General features: G+C 51.1%; 1 protein-coding gene across 9 annotated transcripts in view; it reads right to left on the bottom strand.

The window, feature by feature from the left end:
• LOC119529209 (dihydropyrimidinase-related protein 1) overlaps positions 1–23,421 on the bottom strand; it is a 256,553-nt gene that overhangs the window by 16,558 nt on the left and 216,574 nt on the right. For all 9 annotated transcript variants that reach the window (XM_037829366.1, XM_037829364.1, XM_037829365.1 and 6 more), the window contains 5 exons: positions 12,350–12,411; positions 10,313–10,393; positions 4,701–4,769; positions 2,485–2,605; positions 183–339 (listed from right to left, as the gene is read on the bottom strand). In XM_037829366.1, coding sequence (XP_037685294.1) covers positions 183–339; positions 2,485–2,605; positions 4,701–4,769; positions 10,313–10,393; positions 12,350–12,411 — 490 coding nt within the window. The remainder of the gene's footprint in view (positions 1–182; positions 340–2,484; positions 2,606–4,700; positions 4,770–10,312; positions 10,394–12,349; positions 12,412–23,421) is intronic.

Below are 23,421 nucleotides of genomic sequence, written 5' to 3'. Positions count from 1 at the left end.
AGTGACTAACAGATTCTGAGCTCCCCCAAAGCCCGTCGCACACAAGAGAGCATTACAATGCCACACCACGTGCCTGAAGGACAACAGACAGAGCAGGCACCTGCCGCCCAGCCAGGGGAGGTCTCCACCCATGGCCCCTGCCACGCACCCCCTGCCCTCCCCACGTCCTCGGGGACCCTCACCAGGCCAGCAGGGAAGTCAGGTAGTCGGGCGTGGTGGGGTCCGGGCTCAGCGGAGGGGAGGTCACAAACGCCGCCGCCTTGGCCCAGTTCTTGCTCCAGTAGTGGGTGCCGTCGGTCCCCAGGCTGGCGGCGATGGGCTCGCCAAACACCAGGGGCCCTTGAGAGGTGCAGGACACAAGCAGGTGCAGTTAGCAGGGTGGGGGTGGGGGATGTCAATTGCCCAGAGCAGAGGGCCTCAGACGGGGGCGGGCAGATCAGCCTCAAAGCCCCTGGGTGGTCCCAGCCACCCCCACCACAGACCCAGCCCCATGCTGAGCTGTCTGCGATGACAGCCATCTGCTCAGTGTCTTCCAGATCATGCTCCTGCTACTAGCATTCAGCTATTATTATTATTATCCCCTTTTACAGATTTGTAAACTGAGGCACAGAGAAACAATTTGCTCTCTTGGTTTGGGTTCTGCCAAAAGCAGATCTTCAAATAAGGAGTCCAGCTTGAGTATTTCATTTGGGAAGGGATTTCAGGAAGCTTTAGCTGGGGAATGAGGAAGCAAGATAAGGGAGGGAGAGCAGCCAGGCAGGCGAGTTGTCACCAGCTCAGCCCTGCGGGCACCCACAGCCCAATCCTGCAGGGGAGCTCGGGAATACGGTGTGGACCATGCCCGAGGGGCAGGGAGCTGGGGTCTGAGCCACCCACCACTGCTGAGGGGCTGCTTGCCCAATCACTGACTTTCCAGAAAATTCCAGCTTGCCTGCCAGTGATGGACCATGTGCACTTCCACCAGGAAAAAGCCCCCAGGACTGTTGTGTGCCGAAAGGAGGGCAGCTGCAGCCCTCGCCAAGGCCACCTGCCAGCCAGGGGACAGGCAGCTCTGAAATCTGGCCGTCTGGCTCCAGCACCAGTTGTCCCAGAGAACTTCCTACAGTGACAGCAGTGTTCTGTGCCTCCACAAGCCACACATGGCTCTCAGACATTTGAAACGTGGCTGGTGGGAATGAGGAAGTGACTTTGAGATGTTATTTAATTTTACTTAGTTTAAATGTCGATAGCCACAGGTCATTAGCAGCTCCCTTACTGCCCAGTGCAGCCAAACTCCCAGGCTATTACTACCTCCCAATTTCTACAACCTCTCCGAGCCTCGGTCTCCTCATCTTCAAAATGGAGCTTACCCCGAGGCAAGCTGTGCTGTATGAGATGCTCTCTGTATAATGCCTCTATTTGCCATCCCACCTTTTAAAAAATTAAAGTAGGGCATTTGGGGTTCAAAGCTGTGCTGTCCAATATAGTGGTCACAAGTACATCTGGCTATTCAGTCCTTGAAGTAGCAGTTGGTCCAAACTGAGAGGCACTCTAAGGGTGAATTACACAATGGATGTGGAAGGCTATAGGAAAAAATCATGTAAAACCTCACAATCATTTTTACATGAATTAAATGTTTACAAGATGTTTTTACTATAGAAGGTCAACTAAAATATATTATTAAGAGCTTAGAGAATGGAGCTGAGCCTACTTCCTAGTTGGGTTCCGGAGAGAATTAAGGGGCCTCGTGCTTGTAGAGCAAGGTGGATGCTTGATAACTGGCGATACTGTTATCGTTGTTATCGATTTCTATTTGGCAGTCTCTGCTGGCCCACGGCTCCCGAGAAGGCCTCACACGACTCAGAAAGAGTGACCTGGGCTGAGCGTGTCCTGGTGTGACTGTCCTTGGCCGCTAGTTTGAAGGGCTCCTGCCCCCCCGCCTGTGCAGCAGGTGCTCACTTGCTCTCATGCTGAGTTTAGGGCTGCCCTGGGATCCTCCTTCGTTCTCGGTCTAGTGACGGTTGGGGACCGCAGCCCTCACTGTTGAAAAGGCTGGAAGATTCTCCCAGGTCCCTCCTGGAATCTCATGCTGAGAACCCACCGTGCCCAGGGACAGCACATCTGGCCCCCGACTGCCTGGGAGCTGCAGCATGAACCCAGAGCTCGCAGGGCAGGGCTGAGAGATGCAGCCCCGAGCCAGGGTGAGGGCAGGCGATGGGTCACGCTGACAGGGAACGGCCACCTGCAGCTGAGGACGGCCTCAACTCCCGCTACCGAGCACTTGGGATGCACCACGGACTCTGCCCAGCACTTCGTCACCCACAGCCCATCGGGTGCAGTTTAGAGACGGGCCACAGGGACGCTGTCACAGGGCAGGCAGCTGCCTTCCCAGACGTGCACCACCCTGGCGTCCAACACAAGGCTGTGCCCCCAACCCCGAGGCTCTGGGGAGACACCTCCCTCCTCCCCGCTTCCCCAAGGGGAGGCCGGGCGTGGGGCGTGTACCTTTCTTCCTGGCCAGCGTGATGATGTCGGCCGCACTCTTGCTCATGACCTTGGTGACGTACAAGGGGCAGTTGATCTGGCCGGCGATGGTGATGGCCCGGAACACGGCCTCGGCCTCCAGCTGGGGGGCAGCAGACCCGGGTCACAGGGCGGAGGGGTGGGGCAGCCCCCACCGGACCCCGCGCCTCTCCCCAAATCAGAGGCCTTGGATTTTTCCTGGTTAAGTGTGGTCTGAAGGGAATCTACCGTGTCAGAGGTGGAAAATGTGGTAGGTCAGAAAAGAAGTAAGTCAAAATGCCCATGATTCGGGGGTTGGAGGACAGAATCGGGTTACTATGTTTCCCTGGAAGCTTCCGCAGGTGATGTTGGAAAGGCCCCACCTCCAGGATCGCCTGGCGGAACACGGGGTCTGCTATCTGTAAGATGCCCGACGTAAGTGCATGTGTCTCATTCGTTCTTTCACTGTCCCATTGCCGTGTTCGGGTTGGACTCTCCCATTCTGGACCAGTGCTTCTCAAACAAAAGCACCACTTGCTTTGTTTGCTTTTGTTCTAATTTTCATTTCCCAGCAGGGGAGTCTGACAACACCAGGAAGGGCCCACCCTGCTCTCTGAGCGAGCCCCTCACCCCCACGCTCCCACGGAAGCTGCAGGGTCCCAGCGACACCCGGTTTCTGGACTGGTCTCCCCCAAACCAATAAGAAAGGGCCCGTGGCCCAACTCCAGGCCGTGGACACTTGAGCACGGCAGTGGCTGGGTCGGGAGCCCCTCGGGGCAAGGAGACGTCCCACACGCATCTGTCCCCAGGGCTGGCTCAGGGCCAGGCCAGAGGGGGCCTCAGGAAGGTTTGTGGATTAATTGGATGTGAGGCTCAGAAAAGACCCTCAGCTCACGGTGAGGTGCTCGTTCTGCTCCATGCTGGGTGCGCTGGCCTTCCCGCTGCCCCTCCCCTGCGTACACGTGCACACGCGCTCACAAACGGTCACACGCTGTCATACACACTATCACACACACACTCACACATACTATCATACACACACTATCATACACACTCACACTTTCACACACACGTAGTATCACACACACATCACACACTCACACTATCACACACTATCACACTCACACTATCACACTCACAAATACTATCATACACACTAAATCAAACATAGTAACACATACTCCTGTCACATACATTCACACACTATCAGTCCCACACTATCACACACATACTATCGCAGTCACACACCTACTCATTATCACACTATCACACACACACTCACATTAGCATACTGTCACACTCATACTGTTGCTCACATTCACATGCTTTAACAAGATCACATACACACACATATTCACACAATCACATACTTGCACAGCTGTACTCACACACAATCGCACTCACACAACTCATGCACACATACTCATATGCTCATGCATACAGTCACACTCATACTATCAGTCACATACAATCATACACATTCACACTATCACACCAACACACTAACACTATCACACACACAAATCACACGCATTCACAGTATCACATACACTCACACTATCACACACTGTCACACATGCACATACTATCACACTCACATGCACTCATACTATTGCACATTCACATGCTTTCACAGAATCACGTGCACACACACTCCTACTATCACACACTCACACAAATAATGGCACACATGCACACTCATACCCTCACATTCATACACAAACCGTCACACACTCATACTCTCGTGCACTCACCCACATGTGCACTCACACCTATGCATACTCATGCACACACACACACACACACTCATGCTCTGCCGTCCCCGGGGCCTCATCAGCGGGCAGGACAGGTGGGGCTGTGCCCTGGACACGAGGCCCGGAGCACGTCCGTGCTTTGCTGTCATCTGCCCAGCAAAGCCCCGGTGAGCATCCTCACCCAGCGCAGAGAGCAGTTCAAAGCCACCGTCAGGCGGTTCGACCCCTGAAGCATCCACGGGGCTTTGGTGTGAGTGGCCAGGACCCTGGGAAACATCTCCACAACCCCCAGCTTCCCTGCAGGACCTGCCAGCACCCAGGACCCCTGAATCAGAGGGCAGGCCCCGGGGGACACTCCTGCAGTGGAGAGGAAAGGAGGAGGGCCCGGGCCATGCTGCGGCCGCCGGAGCAGCCCCGGGGTGAGCACTCACAGTGTTGGCCATGCCCGAGGGGAGGCACCCTTACCTCTTCAGGTCTGCTCAGCGCGTGGCCCTCGGGGCCGGTGATGCCCATCTCCAAGATCCGCTTCTGTTCCTAAAGGGCAAGGACACGAGAGTCAGCAAACGCGAACGTCGGAGCTGGGGGCATCGATCCTCCAGGCCCCTGGTTGGGGGCAGCTGAGGCCTGGGGTGCCCGTGGTCCACCCGGGGGCCAGGGGCTCAGCGAGAGGAAGCAGCTCAGGAGGAACACAGCTCAAAGACCACCCGCCACACCACGCACCTCCCGTCTCTGCCGCAGGGCTCGCCCTTGGAAAGCTGTCACTATTGCAAGGATGTTGGGTAGTGCACGGATGCTGACATCAGAGAGCCCTAAACCGGGAGTCCAGCCCCTGTCCTGCCCAGCTCGGTGGTTTTGGGCACATCGCTGGAGACTGCTGAGCCTCTGTTTTTCCTTCTTGAAGCTGGGGGAGGAGGGTAAGAGTGCTGGCACCGTAGAGTTACTATAATGAATGAATGAGATCATGAAACACTGAGCACAATACCTGCCATGCGGTATGAACTCACTAATTAACAGCAGGCTATCATCATACTCACTGCCATCTTTTTCTTCTTTGGCAAGAAACTTCTACTTCCAGTTTCTCGTATCACCTTGAAATGGTTCTCTGTGCTGATAGCCCAGATTCAAATCCACTGACTCCCAGGTTTCCTCACCCCAGGGACATACTTAATTTCTTTAAAAAAGCTTTTCTATTGTCCAGATGCCAGCTGCGCTGCTGCTACTTTTAACTTGCACCATTTCGGTATCTTTATTCTTGGATACATCCCTACTGTGAGCTCAGGCTCTGTATCCCATGGGAAAAAAATCACAATTTCAACAGTGCATGTACAGTTATTAAGCTCAGGTCTATTATAAGAACATACACTGGAAACAATTTCAAGGTCTAACAGCTGAGGTGGAGGGATAACAAAGGGATAATTTACAGCTATTGAAGATAGTGTTTACAAAGTATTTTTGTAAACTGTTTACAAAGAGATTTTATGCTACGGAGAAATCTCAATGTAAGATTGCTTAAACGTCAGCAACTATTCTGCTCGAACGGAGGAAGGATGAAGAGGAAGGGAGGGATAAAGGAAGGAAGGGAAGGAAGGAGGGAAATCATATAATGGGGAAAAAACAGGTGGAAAATGACTAGAGCAGGGTTTCCGGTTAAAGATAATGCATTAACTTCCCTTCTTCTGAGACCCACTAACGTGACAGGAAAGGCCCACAAAGACCAAGAGGATGCAAAGAAGACAACAGAAATGAAATTTTTGAAGCTAGAAAGTTAGAAATGATAATTGACTTATTGGTGCTGAGAAAGCTAAGTCTTGAGGTGGTGGGGAAATCCAAGAAGCCCCCGACGTAGGGTGCTCCACGCTGGGTTGTCACGCACTGCCCGTGGGAGAGTAAATCGGTGCACTTTGGAAAGCTGGTTAGCCGTGGCTACGAAAGCTGAATAAACGCACACCCCACAACCCAGAAATTCTAGTCCTAGGCACTGCTGATCATCATTATCGGTGGATTTCACATTTGCAAATTCACCAGCTCACTAAAATGCATTTGTAACCCTAAAATCAGGGCCATTCACGGACATACCCAGAGGGGCAAAAAATTTGAGCCGCCCGACATGCACAGTCCCAGCTGAGGCCGAGCAAGGTGACACTCTGCCTTCTCGCTTCAGCTCCTGCACTATAAACAGGTGTCCTTTTCATTGTGTATTTAGTGCCATGATTTTGCGCTTGGGTGGGGTTTTTTTTGGTGGGGGAGGAGGTGAGTACATTGAGCTTTAAAATGGCCCTCAAATGTACTGCTGGCGGGCTGGCCAGTGGTCCTAAGTGCAAGAAGGCTGGGAAGCACCTTATGGAGAAATATGTGTGCTCGGTGAGCTCATGCTGCGGGCTGGGAGTTCAGTGTCAATGAGTCGACAATATAAAGTAAATAAGGCATCTTTAAACAGAAACACAGAAAATAAGTTATGCATTGATTAATTGGCAAAAACGGACCTCACTGTGTAATTCCCCCTAGGGGCCATGGCTCAGAATTCACTAATCAGGGTTTGTGGTAACTGCACAGAACAAAACTACCGTGGATAATGAGAATCAACTATATATACCAACAGAAATGCAAGCATGTGTTAACCAACAGCTGAACAACAATATTCCTGCCACTGTCCTCGTAACAGTCCCAAATGTGAAACTGTCCAAAGGGTCATCAAGTGAAGAATAAACTGTGGTATACTCATGGGTTGGAATTCTACGTGGTGATGTAAAAGAACAGGCTATTGCTACACATGACAATACAGATGAATGTCACAGACCTAACATTGGCCAAAAGCAGCCAGATATAAAAGAGTATAAACTGCGTGATTCAACTTATATGAAGTTCAAAATCAGACACAAATAAGCTCTGTGTAGTGGGCAGCCCCTGGGATGGCTCCCAGTGGCCCCTGCCCCCTGGCTCTCATGTCTTGTTATTCCTTCCCATTGAGTCTGGGCAGGACCCAGGGCCTGGCTTCTAATGAGCTGACTACTGCAAAAGAGACGGAGCGTCGCTTCTGAGATGAGGTTACAAAACCCTCTGGCTTCCATCCTGCTCCTCTTGCTGTGCCCTCACCTGTGCCCTGCAGGAAGCCAGCTGCCACACTGTGAGCTGCCCACGTGGCAGGGGACTCAGGGAGGCCTCTCGCCCACAGCCGGCAAAGAGCACAGGCCCTCAGTCCAGTGGCTTAGGGGGACCTGAGTCCTGAAAACCCCCCGTGAGTGAGCTTAGAAAGGACCCCTCCCTGCTGGGCCTCGAGACGAGTGGGCCCTGCCTGGCCCCTCCACTGTAGCTGTGCGAGCCCGGAGCCAGCAGGCCCAGTGAAGCTGCGCCCGCACGCCTGCCTGGCAGGAACCATGTGATAATAACGTCTGTTTTAGATGCTAAGTCTAGGGGTGATTTGTTATCCAGCCAGAGATAAACTAATACAGACTCAGGTACCAGAAGTGGGGTGTTACCCTAACGACCACCTGAAAACGTGGGAAAGGTTTTGGAACTGGGCAGTGAAAGGCAGCTGGAGGGATTTTGAGGAGCCTGTTAGGCAAAGCCTAGAATTGCCCTGAAGTTAGTGGGAACATGGACTCTGAGGACACTGCCAGTGATGCTCAGAAGGAAACTGGAGGAAGGAGGGTCCTTGCTGTGTCATGGCAGAAAACTGGCGCCCGCACTTCTGCAGAAAGGAGAAAATGGGCCCAATGGACGGGAGCATCTGGCCAAGGCAGCTTTCTCAGCAAATCGCTGGCGGACAGCTGGTTCTCCTCGCTGCTTGTAGTGAAATGTGGTGAGAGAGAAATAAACTGAGGGAAGGACTGGGAAACACACAGGAAACAGGACTTGATGGTGTTGAAAATTCTCAGCCTCTCCAAAGGGCAAAAGACAGTAAAGTTAAGAAATGGCTTCTGAGCAAGTTTCAAATCTAGGACACCTCCAGGAAACCATCGTCTAGGGACAGAGCCAAGTGTGGGACTCCACGGCCTTTGGTTAGGAGCTCAGAAAGCTGAAGAGATGAGGATGATGATGGTGCATCGGGGCATTCATCACATGAAAGAAATCACGGGAGTGATTGCCCCATGGTCCTCAAAGCCCGGCAGAACCGCCTCTGGGAAGCTTTAGGGCACTGCCCCAGCTCTCTCTCTGAGACACAAGAGGGCTCATCCAGAAGGAATGTGTGGTGTGACTTTTGTCTGATGGAATGACTTCCAGTGAGAGTCACAGGAGGGCCACAAAGTTTTTGGGAAAATTACTTTAGCAAAACAATGAAAGGGGCAAGGACAGTACAAAATTGAAAGAAGGCAGTGGGAACCTCCAAATTCTACTGGCAGGAAGCAGGCTAAGAAAATGACTCCGCAGTAAATACGTGCTACTTTTCATGAAAAAGGGAGAATGACTCAAAGGATGGAACCAAGAGCCCAGAAGCTGGGGCCAAGAGCCTTGGAGAACTATTCTCAGGCTCTGAGGCCTGATCAAGGAGCTGCCAACATCTGCCCAGCTGGATTTCAGAACTGCTATGGACCAGTGAGTGCTGTATACCTTCCATTCCCCCATTTTGAACAGGAATCCCTCTGGCGGCCATCCTACGCCTCTCCACCGTTGTGTGTTGTGTGTGTGGGAGGCAGACAGATGCCTGTTTCATTTACAGCTCTACAGACTGAGAGGACCTGCACCCAAGTGACTACATCCACACCCAGACCTGACTTGGATGATGAGCTTCCAGACTTGGAGCTAATGTTGCAGTGAGATGAAATCTGAGTGGACCTTGGGAGGGTTCAATGTGTTTTGCATGCGAGAGGGACATGGATATTGGGGACCCCAATGAACCCTGCTTCCTGGTACCCTATCCTGGTGGGATCCCTGGACCCAGAGTGTGGGAGGGCCTTTGTGACTTGCTACCAATGAACAGAATAGGGCTGTGGGGTGGAACCGGGGCACTGTATTGTGTTTTTACTTCTTATTTTTGAAAGAATTTTAACTTTACAGATAAGTTGCAAGGACACAGAGTAAGAAGTAAAGCCAGGAGTTTAACCCTGAGACTGAGGCTCCAGACCTCACACCCTTAACCCTCACACTGCTCTCCCACTGGGCTTTGGAGCTAGATGGCGCTCGTTTGCCACCCCAGGTAACAGTGAGCATCTATGAAATGGGAATAACTGTACCTGGCTCATGGAGAGGCTGTGAATATCAACATACAAAGACCTCAGCATCATGCCTGGCATCAGCTCCTTCCACTGGATGCATCTACATCTTCTGTAACCCTGATCTGGATTGGTGACATTATCATCCACCACTGCCTCTGGGCCCAGGTGCCATCCTGCAACCCCATCCAGTCAGTCAAAGAGCCCTGTAGCTTGGGCTCCCTCCATCTCACGCTCTCACCTCCCTCATCTCTCTCTATCTCCCCTCTTCATTCCTCATGAGAATTGCTAGAGTAGAACCCAGCTGATCACCCTGACTTTCTTCTTTTCCCACCAAATCCTCCACCCCACAACCAAAGTGATCACTAGGTGTCCACTTCACCCTCTCCAAAACCTCTGCATGCCTTTAGCCTGGTACGTGCCAGTTTTGAATGTCACATACATGACACCGTGTAATCCTCACAACACCGTGAGGGAGGCGTTTACAGGTGAAGAACGAGAGCCTCTGTGGGTGAAGCTCCTTGCCCAAGGTCACAAGGCCAGGAGATGGTGGGGGCGGCGCTGGAGTGCCTGCTCCAAGTCTGGGCTCCGACCGTGAGGCTCCCAATTCCCCTACAACATTGAACAACACCAGCTTCTATGTGAATCACCTCTGGCATCCCCCAGGCTTGCAAAGCGTTTTTATTCAGTTCCTTGTCTGCCCCTCCTGCAAACCCTTTGAAGTTCACAGGCAACTTATGACAGCCCCATTGAACAGATGAGAAAACTGAGATTCAAAAGGCAGCGTGTGAGCGCCTGACACCTTGGGGTGTCTTGACATGACATCCAGTTCTTGGCTGGACCCTCACTAATCCGGACCCCAACCCTGAACCCTTTCCAACACGAATGGCCGTCTGAGGTGGAAGGGGCGGGGGCTCTCGCACTCACCTGAGCTATCAAGTCTCCATTCTCCGCGTGGACCAGGATCACGGCTCCCAGCCCCTTCAGCACGGTGAAGGCTTCGTAGAGCTAAGGAAGCATGAACAGCCATTGGCTTAGAGATTAAAATCACCGCGTCGCGTGCACTGATGTAGACCGCTCAGTCCCCACATGCGCTCAGCTGCTTCTGGCCTCGGGGACGCAGCCCGGCCACCGCATCCATATCGATGGAATGCTCAGGGACGCTCGGAACACTCGGACTTAGGAAGAATCTTCCCTAGGCCCTGACACTTTCAGAGGCTGGGGAGAGGGGCTGGGGCGTGGGCAGGACTCCTCAAAGTCACATACGGCTGGTTATGCCCTCAACCTTGGTGCCTCTGTGCAGCTTTTGCGGGCTTCCTGGCTTTGAGCCCTGGGAGCTTTAGTTGGTGACAACTGGTCCTGGTCAGTTGCTTTTAGTTTCACTGGAATTGTGTGACTAAACCTGCTAAACTAACCTGGTGCTATAGCCACCCACATACCGTGGAAGATGGGCACATCTTGACTATCACTTTATCTCACGTAATTTTATAGACCGTGGTGGCAGATGGTGGTGGGGTTAATAATAACACCAGTGCTCTGACGATACGTACCATGCCAAGCATCAGTCTATTCAGCCAATCTAGGCCATGCCCAGTGTCGACGCCCTCTTTCCCCCGGAGAAGAATCTGCAAGGGGACCTGTGCATCTCACGTAGACCAAAGCCTCCATGTTCCCTCTTTGGGGTACTTGAATCCTAATACTATTCTCCAGATATGTGCAGGAGAACGCCTGGGAAGTGTGCTTTCAGAGACAGGCAGCAGCGGTGAGCACTGTAAGGCCCGAACCCGCGCTCAGAGGCTGCTCACTGCCATCTTCACCCAGGACCTCAGAACGAAACAGGCGAAAGTCACTATCAGGCTGAAGCGCCACGTGCTACTTTTCCCATGAAACAGAACAGATTTTCAGCCTTTTGAAAGACCTTTGCTGATTGCTCCAAAGGCCTGTGGGGCGTCTTTGGGTAAATTACCTTCTATGGCCCCAAGTGTTTATTTGGAATGCAGGGTATTAGGTGCTTCTCCCCTTGCTCATTTCAGTGGTAACGACCAATAACAGCTTAGTAACGCCCATGAGCACCTGCCGTGTGCCAGGCCCCGGCCTAGGACTTTACTTGCGTTAGCTCATTCAATCTCCCGAAAGTTTCTATGGGGCAGGTGCTGTGAGGGGTCCCCTCTCATGGATGGGAACTAGAGCACAGAGGGGTTAGGAGAGCTGCCCCAGGCTGCACAGCGAGCAGCTGGTACAGCCAAGCTTGCAGCCAAGCAATGTGGCTCCAGTCTCCAAACTCTTTACCAGCACACGGCACCACCCTGAACAAGCAGACGGCAGGGTGGTGATGACAAAACAAAGCCGGACTCCAGGTAGTGCAAGACCAGGTGCCAAATAAACACTGACCCCCTACACCTGGAGCACAACGTACAGCACCATCATCCTCATCTCATCTCATCCACAAAACCAGAGCCTGAAGTGGGCAGGGCCAGAGATTATCACAACATCTTACAGAGGAGAGAATGGCAAAGGGAAGTGCTCGCCTAATGCCCGGCGATCAGTTCAAGGCTGAGCAGGGCTCCCTCCGAGCGTCAAGGCCAACGAAACAACTCCCAGCCTGGCCTGAGCAGCAGAATCAACTGTGAAGCTTTGAGGAAGTGCAGATTCTGAACCCCATACTCGAGCATCTGTGGTGGGATCTGAGAATCTGTCTTTTTGATGAGCTCCTCAGATGATTCCAAGGATAGGGTGGGTGGGGGGTGGGCAAGAGCATGTCGGGGATCGCCCGATCCACCCCACCCTCAGGGCCAGGGACAGGCAATGGCTGGCAAAAGGCCACCCAGCAATTCACTGTCAGAAGCCAGGCTCGACCTGGAGAGCCCCCAACCCGGATTGCCCGCTCGCCCTCGCCCCGTGCTGCGGCGGCCACGCTGAGCAGGCCCATTCCTGCCAGCTGGGGGGTGGAGGGGATGGCAGTACCTGGCTGTCCGACATTTGGTAGAGGTCCTTGTAGGCCATGTAGACTTGGAAGGAATTGACTCCTGTGTCGAGACAAAAATGAGAACAGAAAAAAATTAGCATGTCTTTCCCATGTGTCCACGATGACAATAGGGTGCAGTGACTCCTGGGGCAGAGCGAGCCCAGGGTGCTATCGGCCATCACGGTGGGGGCCCCCAGCACTGCCTGGGGGCTGCACAAGGGCCAGGGGCAGCTTCTGGGGAGGCCACACCTCAGCTAGATCTGAACAAGGAGGAGGAAAGGGGAGGGGAGAAGGAGGAAGAGGAGGAGAGGAAGGAAAAGGAGAAGGACTATCCCAACAGAGACATGTGACCAGGCATGAAAGGGCCTGGGTGTGCACATACGGGAAGAGGGCCTGTGGCTGCAGCAAAGGGAGCACGTGCTTCTAAAACACAGGAGCAGCAGAAGGAGATGTGCATGTGCGTGTGTGTGTGCACGTGTGCATCCACAAAGACCACCCCAGCAGCAGGGGGGTGGCTGGGCGAGGGGAAAGGCAAGGAGAAACGGAGAGAGCTAGGAGGCTGCCAAAGGCAAACGGAACAGGACAGTTGCACAGAGGCTCCGAGCCGAGGCAGGAGAAGCAGGGATGGAGAGAAGGGGACGGGGGGGGATTCAAAACTGTTAAAAGGAATTTCAGGCCAGCAGGGAGCAGGGAAGGTGAGAGAGACTTTTCTCTGATTTGCCTTCAAGTTGCTCAAGGACAGGGAGCACGTGTTATATATTACTTTGTTCTGCTCACCCATAACCTGAGCTGTGGGATCAATGTTTGTGGACATAATCATGAGATGTTTAGATGAGAAAAAGAATTTAAGGCAAATATATTAAATGGAATGGAGGAGTCTTTTACATTGAGCAAGGTACAAACAATAGTGAAGACAAGTGAAGAATCTTTTCCTGTGTAGAAAACCCTGGCAACAAAAATTTTTTCTCCAAAAGATCAGAAGTTAAAAGATAAGATTCTAGTCAGTAATTAGCATAAAATATGTCTCTAACTAATCAAATAGACTGAAATAAAAATAATGTGGCATAATAAATATTGTATTTCTTATAAAGAAAAACCTTTTTATGTGTCCGTGATACAAAAAAAAAACACTCAGTATGTACAGACACAGAAGGGATAGCAATGAGTAATCAGGTACAAGCATAGTGAGAGGTAAATTCATAGCATTAACTCCTTCACTATTTTAAAGGGGAGGAGAGGAATATATAAACCAAGTAAGTTTCTATGTCAAGAAATTTCAAAAGAACAAAATGAAGTGCACCAGAAATTAGAAATTTAAAAAAAAAGCAAATAAAAGCAGAAATAATGAATTTAAAAACAGCAGCATAGTAGAATTGATTAACATGTCGAAGAGCTGGTTCCCTGGGGGACAGGGTGGGATGGGGATAGAGTGAAGGTCTTTTAGATTAGAAGTTAGCATGAAAAATCATGACAGATCTGACTTGTTATAAATGGAAACTTTCCATAAATTAATTTTTAAAAACTCAAAACGAAAAGCAAACAACCAACAAGAAAAATATGTCAGCAAAAATTTTACAGTGGTTACAAATAATCCTATATTAAAGTGGGGTGGGATGAGGGAGCTGTAATTCCAAAGCACCATAGAAGGGGCTGGCAAAGTTCTATTTCTTGGCCTGAGTGGGAGATACCTCATAATAATTCATGGAGCCATATATTTAATTTGTGTGGTTTTCTGTTATCTGTCTTTTATTTTATAATAAAAAGATTAAAATAAAAGCAAAGAAGCAAAAACAAAGGCAAACCGAATTTTCAGACCATTTAAGGAAAAAAGTAAACAGCAAACTAATAAAGATGAGAAAAAGATTTGGTCTTATCTGTAATCAAAATAATCCAAATTAAAACCTCAATATAATGCTATATTTTAAAATATGCTGCTCAGTGCTGCCTCTTACATGCAGGTGATGATGAAAATTGGTGCAACCCATGGAGGGGCAATGGCTTGGAAAACCTATTTAGCGATACATAAATGTTTTCATATCCTTTGTCCTGGTAATTCTTCTACAGGCAATAAAACTTCAAGGTAATACAGTAAGTTCTTATACAAAACCTCCGAAACCCACAAATGCCTTCATCCCAGTTCCTCCCCAAGAATGTTCCATGGAACATGGGTTCTATGGGATTGTACTGAGTCTCTAGGGTTGTTATTGGGGATTGAATCACATCCCCCGTGAAAGACCACTCCAGTTTTAATCTGCATTCCTGTGGGCACGAACCTGTTTGTAAATAGGACCTTTTGAAGATATTATTAATTAAAGTGTGGCCACTTGAATCAGAGTGGGCCTTACTCTGTATGACTGGAGGCCTTATAAAGAGAGAAAATTCAAGCATAGGCAGAAGAAGTCAGAAATGAGAGAGAGGTCACCATGTGATGGAGACAGAGATGAAAGCCAAGGAACCCCGAAGACTGGGGCAAAACAGCAGCAGGACACTAGAGACTTCAGGGAGAAAGCACAGCCTGGCCAACACCTTGATTTTGGACTTCCAAACTCCGAAACCGTGAGCCAATAAATTGCTGTTGTTAAGTCAACCCATCATGTGGCATTTGTCACAGAAGCCCTGGGAGATAAGACAGGTGTGGTCCTGAGAGTGGGTTGTTGCTATGACAAATACCTAAAAGTGTAGAAGCGGCTTTGGAATTGGGCAATGGGTACAGGCTGGAAGAATTTCAAGGCACCTGATGGAAAAAGCTTAGATTGTTGTGGACAGAGCTGTAGAGAAAGTTTCTATTGTCTTAAAGAATACATATATCGACATGAACAGAATGGTGGTAGAAATATGGATTTAAACTTGCTTCCAGGGAGGCCTTAGAAGGAAGTGATGAATGTGTTATAGGACTCTAGAGAAAAGGTGATCTTTATTATAAAGTAGCAGAAAACTTGGCAAAATTGTGTTCTGCTGTCAGAGGGAACACAGAACTTGTAAGCAATGAACTTGGATATTTAGCTGAAGAGACTCCCTAGCTAAATGCGGAAGGTGTGACCTGGCTTCACCTTGCAGCATATAGCAAAACGAGAGAGGAAAGGGATAAAGTGAGGACTGAACTTTTAAGCACAAAAGAACCACAACTGGATGATTTGGACAATTCTCAGCCTATCCAGATAGCATGCTCTAAGCCTAGGGCTGGAAGCAGCTGTAGCAGGGACCTCCCTGAGCTTCTGGGAGGTGAGTTCCCAGAGAACAGGGCTCTGTACAAGGGTCTGGCTGTGCTAAAGAGACAGGCACAGGACTCGTGGATCTGCTTTGCCATCTCACAGGAGGTCAGAATTGGAAATGCACTTATCTAGGAAGGCTTCATGGAACATCCTTTGGTCTGATGGCTTGGAACCCCTTGAACTGCTTGCAAAACTGACCAAAGTTCTGAGAATTTTGTATGAGCAGAAGCACTGCCAGCCTCGACTGAAAGGTACAGAGATGGGATGCAATGAAGGAAAAATGACTTGAAAGAACATGGAAGCAGACATCTGAGCGGAAGAGATCTTCTTGAGCCAAGAGAGCAGGGCTTCTGCCTCAGTGTTTGGAGGGGCAGGCCTTCCACCCCAACACTAGGGGAGACTGGGTCACCACCCAATGTTTAAGGAGGGGGGGGCCTATGCCCTGGGTGTCCAGGGAGAGTGTGGCTGCTGCCCCGGGGCTTGGAAAGGGTGCGGCTGCCGCTCCAGGAGGCTAACAGGACAAAGCATCCATTAACAGCCTCTCAGACCTCAGAATCTAATGGAGTTTTCCCTGCTGGGCTTCATACTTGCTTGGGACCCATAACCCGTTTTCCTTCCAATTTCTCCCTTCCGGAGTGGCGATGTCTGTCCTATGTCTGTCCCACTATTATATTTTGGAAGCAAATAACTTGTTTCTCGGTTTCACAGATGCATAGAGAGAGGAATTTTGCCCCAAGATGGGCCACATCCATAGATTTTGATGAGACTTTGGACTTCACAGTTGTTACCAAAATGGCTTATGGCTTTTGGGATTTTGCAATGGGGTAGATGTATTTGGCTTATGGGAAGGACATGTCTCTGAGAGGGGTCAGGGTGTCCAGAGAGTGGACTGTTGGGATCGACTCAAGTCCCCCACAAAAGACAAGTTTGAGTCTTAATCCATGTTCCTGTGGGTGTGAACTCATTTGTAAATAAGTCCTCTTTTGAAGATGTTGTTACTGTGGCCAAACTGAATCAGAGTGAGCCTTAATGCCTATGACTGGAGGCCTCATGACGAGAGGAAATCTGGAGGTAGGCAGAAAATCCAGAAGCAGTAGAAGCCAGAAAGGAGAACGAGATCACCACATGAAGCCAAAGAACCCCAAGGATCGTGATGAGCCAACTCCACAGGCTTCTGGCAAACAGCACGGCCTTGCCAACGTCTTGGTTTTGGACTTACAGCCTCCGAAACCACGAGCAAATAATTTCCCACTGTTAAGCTCACCCATAATGTGGTATCTGTCACAGCAGGCCTGGGAAACTAAGACTGTTATGAACCCATTCCCAATGCCCTGCAATTCTCGGAATTTCCTTACATTATCTAGCAGCTTCCCTCTTCCCTCTCCCCAGCCGCTCGGTAACCGGGGAGCAGCATGTTACAGAGTGACCCCAGCCCACAGACGGTGGGTCCAAGCACCCAGCAGATGGGAGACTGGACCAGGACGTGGGGATGCGTGGATACCAGCTGGTCTCCAAAACACAGGAGACGAAGACCCAGACAGACGGAACAAGGAAGTCGGGAACGCAGGTCTGGAATGGGAAGTGAGGATGGAGCTGGCTCAAAGAGCAAGGCGGAGATGAGTGCAGAGAGAGACTCATGGGCATGAGCTCCTCGGACACACACCTGTATCGCACAAGAAAACATGCTTCGCTTCGCGGAAGCCCAGGCCTGGAGGGATTCTGTTGTTTACCATCAAACCCAGGGACGTTGACAACTATACTGGATGGAGAAAAACCAAATTCATCAACAATAAGCAGGTTTCCTTACCAGCAGGCTTCTCGTGGAGTTTAACACATAACGTGCATTGAAAACATTGCAGAAGAAAATAAACAAGGAGTAGTCACCAGATGTATTGGACCCTAGATGCCATTTTTCATGGAATATTTATTTTCTTATTCCTCATATATTTACTGACTACCTACTATGTGTGAAGCACTGTACTAGAAGCTAGGGATACAGCCGTTTGAGGTCGGTTAGGATAGACTGCAATAAAACAAATGAGTAAATAAGATAATTTCATGTAGAGATAGGTGCTAGGAAGAAATTAGAACAAGCTGGAAAATAAAAAAAGTTCACAAAGTCTTTGCAGCAATCCCCCTAAGAGTCTCTTCCCCCACCCCTTAAATCTGGGTCAACGTGAATGTTCCTCTTGCCGATAGCTTCGCTTTTCTCCTCCTTTCAGTAGCTTCTATATCAAAGTCTCTATTTTGAGACCGAAATGCTGCTGACACAGCCAACAACACTGATAATTATTATTAATAGAGCCTGGGGTCTGTGGCTTAGAAGTCGCAGACAGGACTGCTTTCCCCATGGTTTATCCTAAATTCCATCCCAAGGGAGAGCCATTCTCCCCTGCCAAGTTCACACACTGCCCTGCCTACAGTCTGTTTTAGAACAACTTCTCCTTGTATTTTAAGATTTCTAAAATAACCCAGGGGATGATTGGTCCAAGAACTGATTCGAGCACTGAATGCCAGATCTCTGAGCTCAGACTTGGATCAGCCCTGCACACCTGGGCTTAAGCCAGCCTGAATGCAGAGGGAAGAGCTCCTGCAGGGAGGAGGTCAGAAGCCGGGGGGCGGCTCTCTGGAGCCGCAGGTGGTAGCCTGTGGAAGGACTCCCAGCACGGGGAGCCCCCCAGTGTGCTGAACCCCAGCTGAGCCCCTCCTGCTAAGCTGTGCCCTGACACAAGGCTTTTGCTTGGTTGCTTGGTCGGCCCCGGGAGCCACTGGAAGTGCCAGCAGCTGCTCTGTCAGGAAAGCCTGTCGCTGTGTGACACTGGGGAAGTTATTAACCCTCTCTGAACTTCAGTTTCCCCATCTCTAAAAGGAGAGGGAGTGACTGAATGAACTCAGAACTGATTTCCTGTCCAGAAAACTTGGCATCTTATTTTACAACACCATCATGATAACCATCACAGTTCCCGGGCAAGCCCTTCTGACCCACAGACGCCCTAAAATGCTGAGGACCCTGGAAACCCGGCACGGTCCTTCCTTCCCTCTTCTTCTGTCCTCCCATCTATTCAGTCATGCTATGAACATTTACAGAGGGTTTAATCTAGGCCAGGCACATGCTAAGTATGTGGGATACAGAAATCAATAAGAGCATCTTCCAGGAAAGCAAATCAGTCAGTCCACAAATATTTGACACATCTCCCATGTGTGCAGGCAATGATTGTGCAACTGTGAGGAAGACAGCAAGTCCCTGCCCTCAGGGTGGTGGGCAAATCTCAACAAGTAAACAGGCAAAGACAACTTTGTACTATAAACCCTGTGATGGGGATGTACAGGGGCTACAGGATGGACACTAAGTCTGGACATGGAGCAACAGGGAAGGCTTCCTGGAGGAAGATGTAGCTCAGCCACAAATGGAAGAGTAACTAAGCAAAGGAAGGAAGAGAATTCTCTGAAAGTAAGAGACAGCCTGAAGAATATAGGGGTCCAGGGGGAGCAGAGCACTGGGTACAAGGGGCTGGGCATGAGATGAGGACCATCCTGAAAAGAAGGTCCGGGAAAGCCAGGTGGGCAACTTGGAATTTATCCTGAGAATAATGCAGAGCCACTGGAGGGCTTCCAGCCGGTTGCTCACCTTCTTAAAACATTCATATCTGCAGCTGTGGGGAGAGAGGCTTGGAGGGTGTGAGAGCGGAGGCACAGACAGGTCACGAGGCTGAGGTGGGCGTCTGGACAAGGCATAGTAAGGCCCAAATCAGGGAAGGGAGCTGTGGGATGGAGATCCCCAGAGGGATTGGAGCTGGGGAGCAGGCAGAGCCATGGATCCAGCTAATAGCTGGGGGGACAGTGAGGGGAGAGGTTCGTCAAGAACGATTTAGCATCAATGGTTCCCCAAGTTTCCACCGTGAGCAAAGGGTTGAGCAGTGGCACCCCTGGCCGAGACAAGGGTCCTGGGGCAGGAGCAGAGAGTGCAGGGCAAGGCTTTGGTGGGATGGGGTGGGTCTGGGCCACCCCTGGGCTTCTAGGACGCCACGTGCTGTGTGGGTCTGAGGTGGCATCATGCATGATGGATGGTGGTGGAGCGTGGACACTGGCAGGCCCTCCGGGAGGCTGCCCAGGGAGGAAGGACCTGGCCCGGAGCCTGCCCATCTCCAACATCCACTGAGTGCCTAAAGGAGGGCCCAGGAGGAAAACCCAGCATGGGCAGGTGGGCTGGGCAGGGCTGGTGAACGTCTGATCCCACCTGCGTTCTAGCAGGGTTTGCAGGGAGTGGGGGACACAGAGAAAGCAGGGGCCCCAGCAAGGGCTCCCCCGAGAAAGTGAAGCTTGAACTGACCCTTGAAGGATGAGAAGGAATTAGGAGGGTGCGCTTGGGATCCCTTAAAATGATATTCATCATAACCCGTTCCCCTAACCTGAAACCTGGGGCCGGTCCACGGAATGGAAAGGGCTAGAACAGCTGCTCCGGAAAGTAAGCCAGGCTTTACTGAAGACCGGGGGCTTTTTGATATTGTTTCTTCCCCTCTAGACCCCATGGTCCTAGGACCCCCGACTGCCTCATCCATGGTTAACCTTCTTGGCCCCAGAAGAAGCCCCTTTTCTGATCCCCACCCCACCCCCACCCCCTGAGCAGAGCTTGGGGGATGTGAGGTAAGCCTGTGGCTGTTACTCAGGCTGGGCAGCTGCAGGAGGTGGATTTTCCTTTGGGCTCAACCCTGAACCCCTGACTTGGGGGGACACACCCCAGGCTGTCAGCTCAGGACAGGCCCTGGACGCCACCCAGCCAGGGGCCTTTAAAACACACCCATCCAGGGACCCTGATTCGGCAGGTCTGGGTGGGGCTCTGGCTCCGGCACAGACTGACTAGTGCCCAGTGGCCAATTCTGAAGCCAGAGCAGAGAACCGAGAGCCTCAGGCTTCAGATGAGAGAACCGAGCCCCAGAGAGAGGCTGGCTGTCCCCACGAGGGACAGAGCAAGGAACAAGGCTGACCTCTTCCCAAGGTGGCCACAGATGACCGCCGTGCAGGGCTGAGAGCACCCTGACCCCATGGGGTGGCGGGTGCTCGGAGGGGATGCCCGACAGCGTGGAGAGCAAGCAGGCAAGGTCTGACAGATGTGGGACTTGAGCACATCCTGACGGGTGAGGCTTGGCCCTTCTAGACGGGCGGGTGGCTCCTCACTTGTGCCCCAAATCAAGGAATTGGCTATTTTGTCCTAACATTGGAGCCACCGATGAAGGAGTGAGGCTGACGCTCTTGGCAGGAGAGGCGATAAGCGTCTGAAGCTGCAGCCTCTGGGAACCCACTGCCCGGGATACCTGGGAGGGGAGGGGGTTGGGCAGGGGGCATTAGGGACACCTCCGGAGGGCCCGGCAGGGGGACGGAGGTGAGGTGCCGCTTCCCTCCGAAAGCTCCTCTATGAAGGCCTCTGCTTCCTCGGTGGCTGCACAGCCCCAGCCCTTCCCTCTCTCTTCCCTGCACACTGCTGCTGGGGCAGAGCCCACCGGGTGCACAAACAGGGCCCCGGGCCCTGGCAGCCCATTGGACTTTGGAACTAATTATCAACAGACTCCAGAGAAGCCACCCCCACCCTGCACTGCAGGGCTCCGGGATCGCCATGACAACAGAAAACACCCCGGTACCCCAGCCTCCTTCTGTGGACGAGGAACTGCCAAGGGAGCCTCGGAGAGGACAGCGAGGTGGCACGCCCAGGGCCGCCTGGCCAGGGAGCGGAAGAGGCAGGATTCGAACCCAGGCAGTCTGACTCCTGAGCTCTTTCCATATCAACTGCTTCCATAAGGCACGGGACCCTTGGGAAGCTGTTTGCACACAGATGTTAGAGAGGGAGGGAGAAGGATGAAACTGCCCCACTTTGGAGGGAGAAACCAAGTCAGAGAAGAAGCTGAGGATGTGCCGCCTGGCCTAGGTCAGAGCAGCAGGCCTCGGTGCATTCCCCGCCTCGACTGTGCTCCTGGACACCACCGCTCACGGCCACGCCCCACCCCCCACCTCCAGCTGCCCCCCTGCAGGTGAGGGCCAGGCGCCCACTTCCACATCTAGCTGCTCACTCTGTGGAAATATGTGCACAAGCACATGTGGATATCATCTAAGGACATTCTCCGGCACTGTCTGAAAGAGCAAACACCTGGAAACGGCCTGGGGTGGATGCTGGGGTCCCCACCACGACCCCCTTCAGGAACAAGGCACTTATCCACCCAGCTGTGGATGACCATCGGCTGTCACCCCTCCCAGAGGGACCCACGGCCAATGCCTGATCAACCTGAGTTCTGGGGTCCTGGCCCCCGGGCCCTTACTGGGGCTCCTTCTGAAGCCATCCAGGTTTCAGGGCACCTATGCCCACCTGGCTTCTTTGGCTTCTCCTGCAGGGGTTGAGTTCATGATCACTGGGGTCGGCTGAGTAACATCCCCCAGAGACGTCCCCATCCTAGTCACCAGAAACTGTGGAGACATCACCTTCCATGGCAAAGGGAACTGAGCAATGGGATGAAGTCAAGGAACTCGAGATGGGAAGGTTATCCCCATTACCCAGTGGGACAGTAAAATCACAAGGGTCCTTGGAGGGAGAGAGGGAGGAGGAGGGTCAGAGCCAGAGAAGGAGCCGCGAGGATGGAAGCAGAGTTGGAGGACGGGCCACGCACTAGGAATGCAGCTGGAAAAGGCGAGGAATGGCATCTCCCCTAGAGCTTCCAGAAGGAGCACAGCCCTATCCACACCCAGATTTAACCTCCGTAAGACCCATTTTGGACCTCGGACCTCCAGAACGGTAAGATAAATCCACGTGGTTTTAAACCACTAAATTTGTGGCAACTTGTTACGGCAGCCACAGTAAACTCATCCACACTCCCTCCTGCCACGGTAAACTCATCCATGCTCCCTCCTGCCACAGTAAGTTCATCCACGCTCCCTCCTGCTACGGTAAACTCATCCACGCTCCTTTCTGCCATGGTAAGCTCATCCATGCTCCCTCCTGTGGGCTGATCCCTGCCTTGGAGCTTGCATCTCTGAGAGTCCTGGCAACACAAGTTTGTTAAGTCCATTGACAGGAGACAGATAAACACAGCACCTCCATAAAACAGACTCACAAGAAATGAGTGTGAACTGACATGGAACAATGGAAGTAACCAATGATTCAGAGTTCTTACCACAGGCTGGGCCCTGGGATAAGCACTTTATATATAGCCTCCCACGTGATCTTCATAACAGGCTTTTATTACCTCCATTTTCCAGATGAGGAAACTGAGGCACAGAGAGGGTGAGTGAATGGCCCAAGGTTGCACAGCTGCTATGGGGAGAGCCCTGGTTGCCTATGACATATTACTGAGGTAAAGTGAAAACAAAACATAAAGAATATTTTGCATATTATGATCCCATTTATGCAAAACTTATATGTGTGAAGATATATATATACATATGTGTGTATACACAAATAGGATATGTATATACATATTCAAAAAAATTGTATATGCATTTATAAGTAAGAAAAATATCTGGAAAAATAAAAACCAAATTATCACTTTTTGCATTAGACACTTCTTTATTCAATAAGCATATACTAATTTCAAAACTTAAAACTTAAAGCTGGTTTAAAACCCATGTGTGCTCCTAAAAACTTGAAAAATTTTAAAAACCTTTGACCTAGAAAGCACCTGTCCGGAAATGAGAAGAAAATAATCAGAAATGAAAGCCAGTGTTTATATGCAAAGACGTTTACCATTATACAATTTATAATGAAGCAAATGGAATCCATAAATGCCCAACAAAAAGGAAACAGCTAAGCAAATGAACCACCGCATTGCCTATTACGAGCCATTAAAAAGTTATTAATGAAGAGTAATGACCACTCA

The sequence above is a fragment of the Choloepus didactylus genome, chromosome 3 (assembly GCF_015220235.1).
Source record: "Choloepus didactylus isolate mChoDid1 chromosome 3, mChoDid1.pri, whole genome shotgun sequence".
Lineage (NCBI taxonomy): Eukaryota > Metazoa > Chordata > Mammalia > Pilosa > Megalonychidae > Choloepus > Choloepus didactylus.
Note: the sequence above shows the minus strand (reverse complement) of the source record. Positions and strands in the feature narration are given on the sequence as shown.